Consider the following 14,582-nt stretch of genomic DNA (forward strand, 5'->3'; position numbering starts at 1 on the left):
CATGCATACATACAGACACCTACATATACACACACACACACACACAAACATACACACAACTACCACACATTCATGCCTGCACACAGACACAAACACACATGCCTAAACATACATACACATACACCTAGACACAACACACATACCCCTACACACAACACACATGCCCCCCCCCACACACAAACACACACGCCTACATACACACACTCGTGATTGCGAAAAACACAATATGAATTCAAGATGTCAAAATTCAAATTAATTTTTTTTTGTTGGTCATTTTCCATTCCAAACACGAACTAATTGTCGATGTACCGTCACAATCCTCCCTGTAGGCCTCTCAGTTGCGAAAGGTGAAACGGAAAAAGATTGGCAAACCTTTTACAGCAGACATTAGTGTCATTTTCTTCCCTTTTTAAAAAACATTTCAAGCTGCTTCTTCTTTTAAATAAAAATAAATACATATGTTGAAAAAAAATACGAAACGAAAATGTATAATAAGTTAAACACTAATTCATTGATATTGTCTGATGCAGTGAATTTTATTATAGGAATAGTGTGTTTTCAAAAATAATATTTTGTCGTGAAAACGTTTTTTCCTCTTCTTGACTAACTTGAACCTGATTTTAAATATTTGGGCGCCTTTTATTTCAAGCTCAAAGTTACCACTGAAAATACTTTTCCCAGTTCTGTTTTCATTTCTTTCTTCTGTATATATAAAATAATTTCCCCAATTCTTTTCCCGTTTTTTAAGACATTTGAATACATTTCTAATGGGAATTTTAATGTTTCAAACATTCAGTTAAAATGTGAGTTTTTAGCTATAAGTTAATATTTTTCAATAATTAATATGGCAATGAATTTGCGAACAGATAGTACCATTTTCAAAGATGAAGGAAAAAATATTAGTTAGAGCTTGAAAAGCGAAATTTGTGCGTACTCCTGGTTTTTTTTTTTTTTTTTTTTTTTTTTCCAAGGCGTGATATTACTCCTTGACATTTTTGAGGGAGATGAAATTCATTTCGGAGAAATGAAATGTAAGAAAGCAGTGAAGACCATAATAGTAATCTATTACATGAAGAAAATAACTTTCTACGGATTAAATTGAAAATGGCAGGAAAAGAAGAGCAATGTACTATTTTTGTTTTTAACATTCAGAATGTTTGAAATTTTGACTTACAAAAAAAAAAAAAAATCCTTCACGCCTAATATGTTAAACCCCGGTAAAATTACGGTAACCTGGTCGCGTTGGCGTACTTTTGGCACCTACGACTCAATATAAACAAAGTACTACAATGTAAACAAAAGAAATCATCAAATGAGAGTTGACCCAAAGACAAGGGGCGGAACTTCGGATTGCTCAAACCATCACCTTAGTAACTACAACTGTTTACTAACCTTTTTCTTTCTCTTATTGCAACCGTAAAGAAAAAAAAACATTAAAATTCTTTTTTTTTTCCTTTTTAAAATATTGCAAAATATGGAAAGAAACAAATGATTAGGCCTATTTTTCTTTATTTTTTATTATTGAGCAATCACGATTGCTTATTGTTCTCACTTGACTATTTTTGACGTTCCTTTGATTTTTCCCACCGCCACCCTCCGCACCATCACACCGTCGACAGGCTCCTCACGATGCTGCACATCTAGCGAAAGCCGTCTCCAGGTTGCATCCATGTCCTACACACACGCGCATACATACACAACTACACACACACACGCACACACACATACACAACTACACACACACGCACAGACACACGCACACACACACACAAACACATACACATACACACACGTACACCTACACACACATACACACATACAAACACATACACACACGCATACATACAGACACCCACACATACACACAACTACCCATACATTCATGCCTGCATACAGACACAAACACATATGCCTACACACACATACACATACCCCCCCCCCTCCACAGACACAAACACACATGCCTACACTAGCATACACATAACCCGTACACACAAAGACACGCCTACATACCACACTCGTGATTGCGAGAAACATAATTTGAATTCAAGATGTCAAAATTCAAATTAAATTATTATTATTATTATTATTCTTTTTATAGAACTATATTATTTTTCTTACTTCGAAATAAAGTTTTCAGAAAAGACAAATGAGAGGTAACTTTTTTCAAGATATTAACTTAAACGTGGGAAGATAAAGCGCAGTATCTACAGAGATGAATATTTGAGACATAAAAAGAAACGTGTTTTGGATTCGATACTAACAATAGCGAAATGATGTAATTTGACCTTTTTGTTTTTTCAATGGAAAACAAGTAAGCAAGTTTGTACAAGAAAGCTAAAATACAACCCATGACGAAAGTGCGAAAAAAAAATTTAAAATAAAAATTTGCCGATACTGCTTTTTACGTTTCCATTGCAGTAATATTGAACTCATTTTTTCTGTAGGAAAAGAAATAAAATATCATGATGTATGTGAACGAAAAGGTTCATGAAGCATATGGTGTTGGTGTTACACTTTCTATCAACGTGTTGAGTTTCCTAAGCAACATTAAAATGAAACATAAATTTTTACCGAAATTTAACAACAGTAAAAGTTGGATAGAACACGACATTAGTCTGAAATAATCTGAGAAAAAGCCATTAAAAATACTTACTGTTTAATTAAGACTTAAAACAATCTACTAAATAAGTTAAATCACATCAAAATATCCATTCAAAGAACGTTTTATCATAACTAAAATTATAATTCTAATTTATTAAATAAGTGATTACGATAATTAATAAATTTTAAATTTAAGATAGAACAATAAAACATGGAGGAAAAAACTTACTGCGAACACATTCCAAAAACGTATCCAAAAGATATGAATAACTAATTTTTAAATCTATAACTTAAAAGAGTTAAAAGTGACAAACATTTCGCGATGTAAAATTTCATAAAATGTTTCGAAGATCTAAAAATTGAAAAAACACAATATGTTGCCAATTTTCAGAAAAAAATCACCTTTGAGAAAATTTAAAATATTATTCTATGGAATTTAAAAAAAAGAAAGAAAGAAAGATTTATTGGACAAATAAATTACAATTTTGTAAAGGTGGATTCTGAAATGACTGATTGACCAAACGAATAGCAAATCAGCTTTGGTGTAGGGTTACCAAAATTGCTCCGTCGCCAAGGTAAGGTAGCGGGTTGCCAGAATGAAACATTTATCGCCGCGACCCGGTTACCGTAATTCTCCCTAAACTACAATTGCTTTTTTTCATTTTCTATTAGGATAAATTTCTAATTTTTATTATAACATGCATAGCATGGAAATGCGTTTGAAAACAGTTTTGAGGTGTATTTTTAAGTTTCTGTGCTTGTAGGGGCATTAAAATATTTCTCTGTGTACTCTTTATGTGTGTCGATAATATGATTCAATATTTAGTCTGAATCTTATGATTTCAGAAAAAGAAAAGAAAAATAAAGAAATAAAGAAAGGAACGAAAAGGTACATGCACAAACTGCTCTATTTCCAAGAACGAAAATCTGAATCCCTTACGAGAAGGTTTTAAAGCTCCCATTAACCTTCGTAAGCTCTGAGTTCGTTAAACATTTCCTCGAAAGATAGCTAGTTTCTGTTTTTGCCCCCCCCCCCTCAACCCATAATTGTTATACACTTCTTGTCGCAATAGATTTCGAATCGTTGATCAATCGCTTGGCCTACCGCGATTGCTACCTACAAAGATCCCTTGAGATGCAGATTAGTGCAACAAGACGAATCCTCTCCAGTGCCTTTTCCTTGGTGCATTGTCTTTTGACGAGCAGAATGGATACCAGTACTCCGTGACGGACTCGCATTAAGGACCATCACTCTTCCTCAGATTCCGGCAGCTTGCTACCGGTGATTGTGGAATCTTCGATCTCATTCCGAAGGATGAGTCGAAAGTAGTAGCGATGGGATACTACACACCTGATTAGGAGGCTCAGGAGACAATGCAGGCACGTGCCGTTGCGTGATCCTTTGGCTTCGGATGTTGTTTGGCTGGATGATCGAAAGCGTTTGTTTTTTAAATAATCGGATTGTAAACGGATGTCCTACGGCGCAGCAACAAATCAATGGCCTGCTGTGCGAATGCTAATCAGGCATGCCGAGAAACAGTGACCGTCTTAGTACGCCAAAAGAGACTGGTTCAGAAATTTCACTTTCTACCACTGTTGGTACGTTTTGCTTTACTGACATCATCTTATATTCAACTAAGGAAATATGACCAAAACGGCAACTTTTAACAGATGAATGTTCATTTGTCTCTGACTTTACCATACAGCGATTCATTCAGATTGCCTAAAATGTCGACGGCACGATACCGGTAGCTGACTATGGTTCGTGTATGACAATAGAATAGCCCCATCAGCAACTAATCTTTGACTCACGCAAGACGCTAATAAGGTGGAACTATGTCGTTAGCTCACTATGGCTCACGTATTGACTCATATCTTGCACTGAGAAGGTGGCATAGATAAATAACAAGACGTATGATATCAATATTGGTATACGGTAAAAACTATCCACTCACATTTCATTAGAGTGACTCAGTTAGCTTGTCCATGATGCCGATGGGACGATATCGGCAAGTGACTATAACTCGTGTATGACATTAGGATAGTACCGTCGACAATTGAGGCAGTGAGAAGCAAAGGGATGCAAGTTACAAAATTAAAAATTTGGAGATAACCAGTACACATGGTAGGTGAACCTCTCCTCTGTCTTAAGGCAGTAGATGGTAATAGTAGCCCTGGTAGTTGCTGCTATACAGCATGATTTAGAAAAAAAATTCAATGAAAGCCTACCTAAGATGTTTTCTTTAAACGTGTTTTACTCAAAACTTGAAAATGTCCACTTACATCCCTTTGCTTCTCACTGCATCAATTGATCATTGTGACCACGAGCATATTTAACGTCCCCCAGTCACCATTAATGAAGGCGATGGATCTTCGACCAGCGAGGATCGAACCCTTGACCCTCCGGTCACAAGTCCGACGCTTTACCGATCAGACCACCACGACCCACTAAAAAGCTACTTACATATGACATTAGTGTCAGCGTACACTGTAAAAAAATTCCGAAACGTTACTGGGTATTTCCGTGTCACGTTTCGGAATTTTAATGGATTTTATCCACTTCCTGGAAAAATTAAGTATTCTTGACAAAAAGTTTCCTGAATTGCTACAAGTCACAAGAATGCAGACTTTTCACTGTTGTGAAAAATATTTTTAGCTCCCAGTTTAAAGATTAATTGAGCGCATTTATAAAGTGTATCGGCTTTACTTCAAGTACGGCCCGTCCATGCTAATTCAACTCCCAATGGGAGAGCAAAAGTGTGGACTGCATTGCTTTGATAGATTTGCAAGCAAGTAAAATTCTCGTTACTTACTTGCAATTCTGGCATAGCTTAGGCCATGTTTGCAATGATGCTCTGTTAACTTCCTTGATAAATCAGAATGATGCCAAGAATATTATTTCCACGGACACGAATGGTTTTAAACGGGAAGATTTCTGAATTTTTCAGGAGGCTTCCAGAATAATATCAGGAAGGTTACCGAATTTTAGCGGAAAAAGTTCCTGGAATTTGCAAGATATGTTACTGGCAGATATTGGGCACATCAGCTGCCCATTATTTTCCAGGAACGTTTCTGAATCGTTTTTACAGTGTATAATCCATTTGCGCACGACATATTATACAGTTACTCAGTCTGCTTGTCTGTGGTGGCGATGTATACAGTCAGTCAAATCATTCTGCTTGAGCAATAAGGGTGCAAAGAACATGCATTCATTGGACTTGGCGAATTGTCATATCGGAATTGGCGAATAATAAGAATGCGAGACACGCTAAATTGTAGGTTAATTTTAAAAGGACTTGGAGAAAATTGAAATGATTGAAGATTATTGCATTTGTGTGGTATATAATATCAAAAGACGAACAAAGAAAATAATGTAAAATACATATTGTAAATATCTATCCAATATTATACTTTGTTACCGATGTTTTTTTTTTGTACTTCTCATCCTTTTTCGGATAAAAAATCGAAATATGGAAAATGCTTGTTTTTATAATTCTCTTCCTCTGACCACCTTTTCATTTTTTAATTTCAGAATCATCTCAGTCATCGGTAGACAAGAGGTTACCATCGAGCAGTGGCTCTTCAGCTTTACTGATAGGCGCCGGGTCGGCTGCCGGAGCCCTAGCCGTTGTTCTTTTAGTCACTAGTATAACATTCTACAGCCGGCGGAGGTGCAAAAGGGTAAGTTCAGACTTTTGATACTTGTTTCTCCCTTTTTTTACAGTCTAAAAAGTTTGTTTTTTCTCTGCTATTTAATTAGCAAACTGAGCGACTTATTGGGTATGTTCCTATAGAGCAACTGGTCAACCTGAGCGGCTGATTTCATTACGTTTGATGACGTCAGTTGTTAGTGTGGTTAGTGTCCATTGAATGTTTTCATATACGATTGATTAAACGGCATGGTCCTTGTTAGTTAGCGGTAAGGCCAGGTTAACCGATTGATCTAATCGAACATACACAATAAAAATAAATAAATAAATAAATAATGAATTGCAAGATATTGCCATATGCAAGGAACTTGTTCATAATAAGAGAGATTGACAATTTTAAGATTTTTTTCCGTTATTCACACTGACAAATCAACAATTGACACTGCCTCAGAAATCTATAAATCAATCGCAGACACAATGGCAGTTTTGTGCAATAGTAGCCGCTAAAGAATATCCAATTTTTTAACAACCTCCTACGCTTTGTGCGGCAGTTTTCGAAGTTCCACTCTCAGCGGAAAAGCGAGCTCTCTTCCCATTATCTGGAATAGACGATCTTCCTGTTCAATCCATGCGAAACGCCGGTATGCGTCCACCAAAATAATGCTCCGGTGCTCTATCTGTCACAAGACAGGAACGTCGTCCGTTTTCCTAGGGGAAAAACGGCGTTTGGACATCCGCCGGACAATCTACCCTTCCGGAAAAAAAAAGTAGCCCAGCTTAATACCGGACGATGCACCACCCTTTGGAATTAATTCCCGCTCTGGAATTCGTGTGGAACGATGTCTTCCGATTGTATGCCGACGAATAACAAAAGTCTTTTTACGGCAGAAAACGGTGGGTATTTGAAAAAGTTAATATTTATATATATTCAATAGAACAAAATGTATGTATACTTAGCTAGATATATGATACTTGATAGGTAGCAAAATATAGATAGATAGATAGATTCATAGATAAAGTACAAAATCTCATTTTTAACGATATTTTCTCACACAATTAAATTTCACAACATTTTAGTTCACGACAAAAAACAATACAAGAATATGAATTCATTATTTAATTTTCTTAATTTTGCATGCATGCAAAGGGTCACTTGTGTAGACAGAATTTCTTCTGTGGGTAGGTTGTCACAAGACCTTGCATCTACTATGTACATATTTATAAATATGCATATCAGTTACCATACTAGATTGGCAATGTGGTGGAAAACTAGGGTTCTTGGGTTTTTGACCACACTCGTTCGCTGCGCCTGTTAGCCTGTGCGAAGAGGAAAGGACTTTTTTTTTGTTTGTTTGTTTACTCATCTCGAAATTGTCTAGCAGGGATAGACAATCCCCATAAATCCAAATATCTCTAAGAAATCCAGGAAAAGTTGTTGGTTGCAAAGGACCTCATCTTTTGTAAATCCCAAGCAAAATGAAATTTTACCGCAGGTGAAAATTTTTGTTAATACATTTCTGTAGAAGATATGTATGTTAAATGAAGAAAAAATTAAACTTAAAAATTTTATACCAAATATTTAAAACTTTTACTTGCGTAAATTGCAATATAGCAGAAAAGCTTTCACATACATAATATACCAGCTATCGTTTAGCTTGAAGGTACTTTGTGCTAAATACCATTTCCTCCTAAATCACGATTTCACTTTTGACAAAATTTATCCCATGGAATCGGTAAATTTCATTGATAAATCCTCCAGAACATCGAACCACAGCAATAAAAGTAATTTCTTCCTAAACGGTAGTTTAATTTCTGGTCAAATTGTGTGCCTGCTCTCCCATGAGTTTCTGTTTGGTTGTTCAACTTTAGAAAAGGGAGTTGGAGTATCAACCACTGCATTAGCAAAATATCAGAATATCAATTAAAGTATAGCATTTAGTAATCTAAAATTCTTAACACCGTCAACGAGGACATTTTTGCTGGGTTATGAAAACGATGATATTTGGCGCTTTACTGAGCTTCAAAATCAGCTAAAAGCAACGAAAACATTACTCCTCTATTTGCTAGTTTTGGAAAAAGCGCCTAGTATTATCGTTCTCATACACCGGCAAAGACATTAGCATCCTGCATTTGTCAAAGTTCCGTTGATGGCATTTTCTGTCCTCCTTAAAAAATTTAACTAACCCAATATCTTCTACCCAATCTAAATTAAAAATTCAACATTGCTGTTACACCCCATATGACGTCTTAATAAAGAGGGGCCCCGATTCATTAAGAAGACGGATGATTTAGCTCTTAAGATTACACAAATCATTGACTTTCCGTCTTTATCGTGGATTGCATCGGAATACGTTAGGTCTTTCACAATGCTGCCACCGTGAGTGGAATAACAATGCACTTGGGTGAAAAATAATTTCAGTTTACCAGTGAGAACGAGAATTCTGTTTCGTGTGAGGCATTTATTCATTTTGTCATTCCTCCCGAAAAGTGCCATCATTTTATTACGAGATATGGAACCAGTGTAGCGAGTCGTTATTGATGACTCCTTAAAGAACGCATGATTGAAATGTTGACACGCTACGGGGTTCTCACTGGCGCCCGGCACGACTTAGGGATAAAAAGTTAGCAATCTAGTTTGAGTTATAAACTTATTCCTCGCAGAATGTTTAGCTTGAAATAGTCTCACCATATGTTGTTAACCGAAAACAGTATTTATGCTACAATACTGAACGATCGGATTTTTGCCGAAAACACCCTGAATAATTAACAGTAGCAGTTTGAACTTCATTGAACCTGTTACAAAATATTAAGAACACTTTTTGCTTATAGAAATGGACATTTATGAGGTAAACAGTTGAAAAGTTAGCTCATAATAAATTCGAGCTTTTATAGAATTCAAAAAAGAACACACTGAGCAAATGACAGCAACAGTTTGAACTTCACTGAACCTGTTATAAAATAATGATGAAAACTTTTTGCTTATAAAAATGGACGTTGAGTGCTATTAGTTAAACAGTCGAAACGTTAGTTCATAATACCAAAAAGTTTTCGTAGCCTTCAAAAAATATCAAGCCAGACTTATATAATTACTTTTGTCCCCCCCCCCTCCTAGAAACTAAAACAATTGCTTTCAGCATTTGCCTATTAAAAGTATTACAAGTCAATTTCCAACTGTTTCCCCACGTTTTATGACAACTAGTTCAGATTTCGCCGCCCTCGCGTCGCCGCTGCCACCTGATCAGTCGCTGCTCTGATTTCTTTTCTTAGTTCCTTCTTCATCCCTCCCTTCCTGAGCACCGAATACACTCCTACTCTCTAAGATGACAGAACAGGTTGCTATCGCTCCCTCTGGGGGATTGCAGACTGATATTTCGTTAGATACCTGCGATGAAACATACTTCACAGAATGCAATAAATTCCAAATCACAAATTTTATTTAAATTTACTTTAGATTTCGTAGCGGAAAATAACAATTTTATCCCAAGCAAAAGTTTAACAATATGACAACAACAACGAAGAATATTTGATGTCTTTTCTCTCTATTTTCAAATTTTTGACTTGCATTCCTTTTAGCATAGAGTTAAAAAATTACACCGAAAATCAATTCGATGTTTATTTTAATGACATCCTTTTTTAAATAAAATGAGTGTTCAGTTACGATACGTCGCTCTCGCAAGATTATTCTTAAAGACAATTGAAGGAACTGCAGTGTGGATTTGGAGGGGAAATCTATTTTTAAGCCAGGGTATTTTTTAAGTATTTTTTAAATGTTGCATGAAAAAAAAAAATAAATAATTAGTGCATGGAACGATATTTTAGCTACGAGTGAGGAACGGGATTAGATTTAAATCAAGGATTCTTAAAGTGCAAATATGGTATTACGTAAATCAATATAGCTTTACATCTTACTCATGCAATGTTTTGTATATTTTCTATTCACGTATTTAAAAGATTAAAATATTGGTAATTTTTGTATACGACAATCGTAATTCTGCCAACGATCTGCGATAATCTGTTTTAATGTAAAACTGCAATTCATTGTGTTGCTGGAAAAGTCGGCAACAGTGACCGCTGTTTGATTGAAAAATTGAATTAATATTGTCTCTTAAATTAAGGCACTTCCAAGAGAGGGGAGCTCAGCACCTCTTTGAAAATGTCTCATAAGGCCTTACTCGTATTTTCCTTGAGTTTTTGTGAAGTTGGAAGTACTACAGCAAAACCTGTGAAGTTGATCACTCTTGTAAGTTGACCACCTGCCTAAGTAGACCGCTATTTTTAGGCACAGAATTAGATCTATATCATGTAATTCAACCTCTATAAGTTGACCACCTGTTTAAGTTGACTACCAAAATGGTGCACCGCAAGTGGTCAACTTACACAGGTTTCATTGTATATGGCTGAAAAAGAAGGAAAACAATGTCGCAAAGATGTGGTGCATGATGAGAATTTGTATCCTATGCGAAACAAAAATAAGAAATAAATACATACTTTTGAGCAGAAAGGTAAAATTAAAAATAACAAAGTTTTATTGCACAAAACTTGCAAGATTACGGCATACACTTGTTTCGGCGTTAAAAGGAAAACCCTTTTCTTTCCCCCAAATAGAGTGCAAATTTATGCAAAATATCATCGATTTTCAAAAGAGAAGCTCCTGAAATACAGCAGTGCATAAATTTTTGCAAGTTTATTTTTCGTCTCCATGTAGCAGCGTGGTTTTTCAAATTTCAGAGCTTGCCTAGCAACAGTGTCGCCCCCGAACTGTCCGGGAGAAGAGATTATAATGGGGCAAAGAAAAAAGAAAGAGGGACACATGAAAAGGCCCCCCTCTCCCCGGGCCTACGAAAAGTAATCACGTGCCCATGAGCCTTGGGAAAAAGCGTTGGGGTCACGTCAGGGTCCTCAGCACACCTGCTCCCTTTTCCAAGTTGGTTTCTCAAGAGCATTCCGAGTTTTGTTATTAAAGAAATGAAAGATTTCGCTTTCCGAAATATCAGTACAAATAAACAAATCAATAAATGCATCATAAAAAATAATCAATTTAAAAAAATGCTGGTATATATTAGTAAAAATTTAGTAATAAAAAGAACGTGCAATCAAAAAAGCAAAAGGGGAACAATAAAAAAAAGAGCTTAAATGAAAATAAGTATTAAAATAATCAATATTGAAGTTTTGGAGCTTGTTTTCGGAAATATCAAAATAATTAGATAAATGAATGAATAAATAATTAACCTGAAAAATAAATAAAAGTAAAGTAATAAAAAGTATTGCAATCAAAAATGTACAAAAGTAGAACAGTAAAAGGAAGTAAATGTAGGAAAATAAATGAAGAGGTAATAAATACCGAAGTTTGGTAGTTCGTTTTCCTCATCAAAACAATTAAATAAGTAAATGTATAGAAAAATGTTGGAATATAAGTAAAAGTAAAGCAATAAAAAAAGTTTAATCAATAATGCGCAAAAGTAGAATTGTAAAAGAAAGTACGAAACTCAAATAACAATAATAAGTATTTAGGTTCAGGACTTTATTTTCTGAAATATTAAAATAAATAAATGATTTGAGTAATAGAAAAAATACAATCAGTTATGTAAAAGTGGAGTAGTAAACAGAAGTACAAAAACGGAAATAAATGACAAAAGGTAATGATAAATATTGAACTTTGAAATTTGATTCTGAATTTACGTATTGAAATGAACTATTTGATTCGCAAGTCATTGTAAAAAATCTCACCAAACAATAAAGCAAATGGTGGTCAAATTATTTTGTACTTCACCAGTGCTTCATGAATCTAGGCTGTATCAAAACTTATGTAGTTTGCTACATGTTATTGCTTTGATAAAATCTGAATTATTCCCCGACCAAGTTAGATAAATAAGAAATGACTCCCGTAAAAGTAAGAAATGATTCCCCATCTAGAACTGATATTTTCCCTCTGCGTTTATTCCGGGTGATGAGTTTTTTTTAGTTTTAGAACATATATAAATATTTCATGAAGACTAAATGAAGAAGATAGTAAGAGTGAAAGGATATGAAGTAGATTTTTCAAACTAAACCCTTACTGTGAGGTCGATACTTTTTCAAAAATAGGACGTACTTAATTTTTCAACGCAGTAAACAAGACAGCTGACTGTTCTTAAAATTCAAAAAATGACTGTATTGTTCAAATGGGGTTGCTTCAAAGCAACGAGTGTTTGGATAAAAAAAGGATAGTTCGTATCATATCATAGTTCTCCACCAGTAGTACGTGAAAATCTATAAAGGGCACTCGGTTTATTACCAAAAAGAAATAAATTGTATTGATAACGTCAGAATTTACTGATGACATAATGTTTGAAGAATATCATGGTGAGCCTACCACTGAGGCAAAAGTATTGCAGTACTTAATTAACTTCTGAATTGATATTGAAGGGAAAAAAAACCAAATAACCTATTAACACTGCTGTGACATACTTACTGGTGTTTGTAATAACTTATTTTGAAGAAAATTTTTGCAGTTTAGCTTGCTTGAAGACCAAGTTTTTGTTTCAACAAGAAACAAGTTTTTGTTGAGGAGGATTTAGGGCTGTATTTGACCATGCTGAAGCCAAAACTTGATGAATTTTGTAATTTTTTTTTTAAGCGCATAGTTCCTACTAATTTCTTGAGAGTTTTCAAATGCTTATGCCTGATTAATAAAAAACTTTGCAATAAGTTGTCCAAGTTTAAGAGTTAATTCCTTCTTAAGTGCGTCATATTAGATAAACTAAAGCGTTTTTGTCGAGGTATGCACAGTTAATGATGCGCAAAAAAGGGATAACGTGAGTTGAAAAAGGTTAAGAACCCCTGACTTAATATTTTCCTGGAAAAAGCTTAATTTTTGGGGTCAAAGAATAATCCTGACCGACGTCCTTCTTCACCCGTTACCTCAAAAGTGGAATTTCTAGCAACGGAAAGTTCGTTGTCTTGCCCTGAAAACAAGAAAAGACCTCGAGGACAGAACCTATCTATCATGTCCAAAAAGCAAGAGGACGCTTAGGCAACAGCGAAGCAGATTGTCGAGTTCAGGGTGTGTAGAAGGAAAAAGAAACCTGTTGATAAAATGATTCCATGATCTTTAATGGAAGCTATTAAAAGAGAGGGAGGGGAGGGGAGAACCTGCTTCATTAGTTGCATGGTGTTACACTTTGACACTATGTAGCTAACGTATGCTATCAAACTTGAGAGATTAGTTGGTGATAGAAATCACATTATTTATCTATAGACAACTCGGAAATAATAATAATAATTAATTAACATTATATTTAAGAAATAAAAATTATAGCTTCTATTGCTTTAACAGTTTTAAATGCTTCAATAGTTTTAATAGCTTCAACAGTTTCAATGCCTTCAATAGTTTGTGGCTTTGAAGTCATGAAAAAGTTATGCTCATAACTGCTCTGCATTTTGAAGATGCTTCTGAGTACTGATTGCTTTGAGGCTGTAATATTTATTTTCGTCTAAATGTCTTTTTTTCTTTTCAGATGCAGCATTTAAGGTATCCGTACGAAGCAGTTGCCACCCAAGAGGCAGTCATGTTATAGTAATGAGTCAAGTAAGTTACTTTGTCTCCTGAAGACTTCGTTTGTAAAAGTTAGACATTTATGATAAAATTGTAACATGGTATGTTTCACATAGAAATAATGTTGAGATGTTTTGATTTTCATTTGACTACAAGTTTCTTCGACAATCTTAACAGAATGTTTTATCTCGCGTTTGATGCTTATAAATTAAATGTCTACTGGGAAGGAAAATCGAAGTCGAAGCATTGCCATTTTGAGTATTGGGTTCAACCAGCTCTTACAAATTGAAAAATCCAGTTTGAGTGAATGAATGAGTTATCATTAAAACCCTATAACACTTCCTAATCATTTTCATTGAGGATAATATTTAGGGGGATTGTTTAGGGGATAGTATATAAATCTCAAGAGTTAGATGTACCTGTTATTTTTAACTGTACTGCCGGTCCAATGCTTTTTCAAAGGATTGATTCTTTCCACAACCCAGTTTTTTTTTTTCTATCTAGTGGTTTTTTGTTTCTATGTGATTACGATCCCTTTTAACGATTATAGTTTTCATTGTAAGTTGTGTTTAGTAAACTGAAACTTTTGTGTTATGTTGGAAAAGGAAAAGTTAAGGCCCTATACTTGAATGTTGATTCAGGACTAGGATGCTGATGACCAAAAAATGTCCTTAAAAATTCTTGAAAAAAGGAAAAGACATAAAGAAAGAAAGGAAAGAAAGTTTAAAAAAAAGGGGGGGGGATAGGAAAGAAAACAGATCTATAAAAATTAACGAAAATGACCTAAATGAAAA

General features: G+C 34.9%; 1 protein-coding gene across 1 annotated transcript in view; it reads left to right on the forward strand.

Moving 5' to 3' along the window:
• LOC129221010 (tumor necrosis factor receptor superfamily member 16-like) overlaps positions 1–6,424 on the forward strand; it is a 43,318-nt gene extending 36,894 nt beyond the window's left edge. Inside the window, exons 3-4 of the mRNA XM_054855446.1 lie at positions 6,137–6,285; positions 6,365–6,424. Of these exons, the coding sequence (XP_054711421.1) occupies positions 6,137–6,285; positions 6,365–6,424 (209 nt within the window). The remainder of the gene's footprint in view (positions 1–6,136; positions 6,286–6,364) is intronic.
• Positions 6,425–14,582: the final 8,158 nt, after the last annotated feature.

The sequence above is a fragment of the Uloborus diversus genome, chromosome 4 (genome assembly GCF_026930045.1).
Source record: "Uloborus diversus isolate 005 chromosome 4, Udiv.v.3.1, whole genome shotgun sequence".
Classification (NCBI taxonomy): Eukaryota; Metazoa; Arthropoda; class Arachnida; order Araneae; family Uloboridae; genus Uloborus; species Uloborus diversus.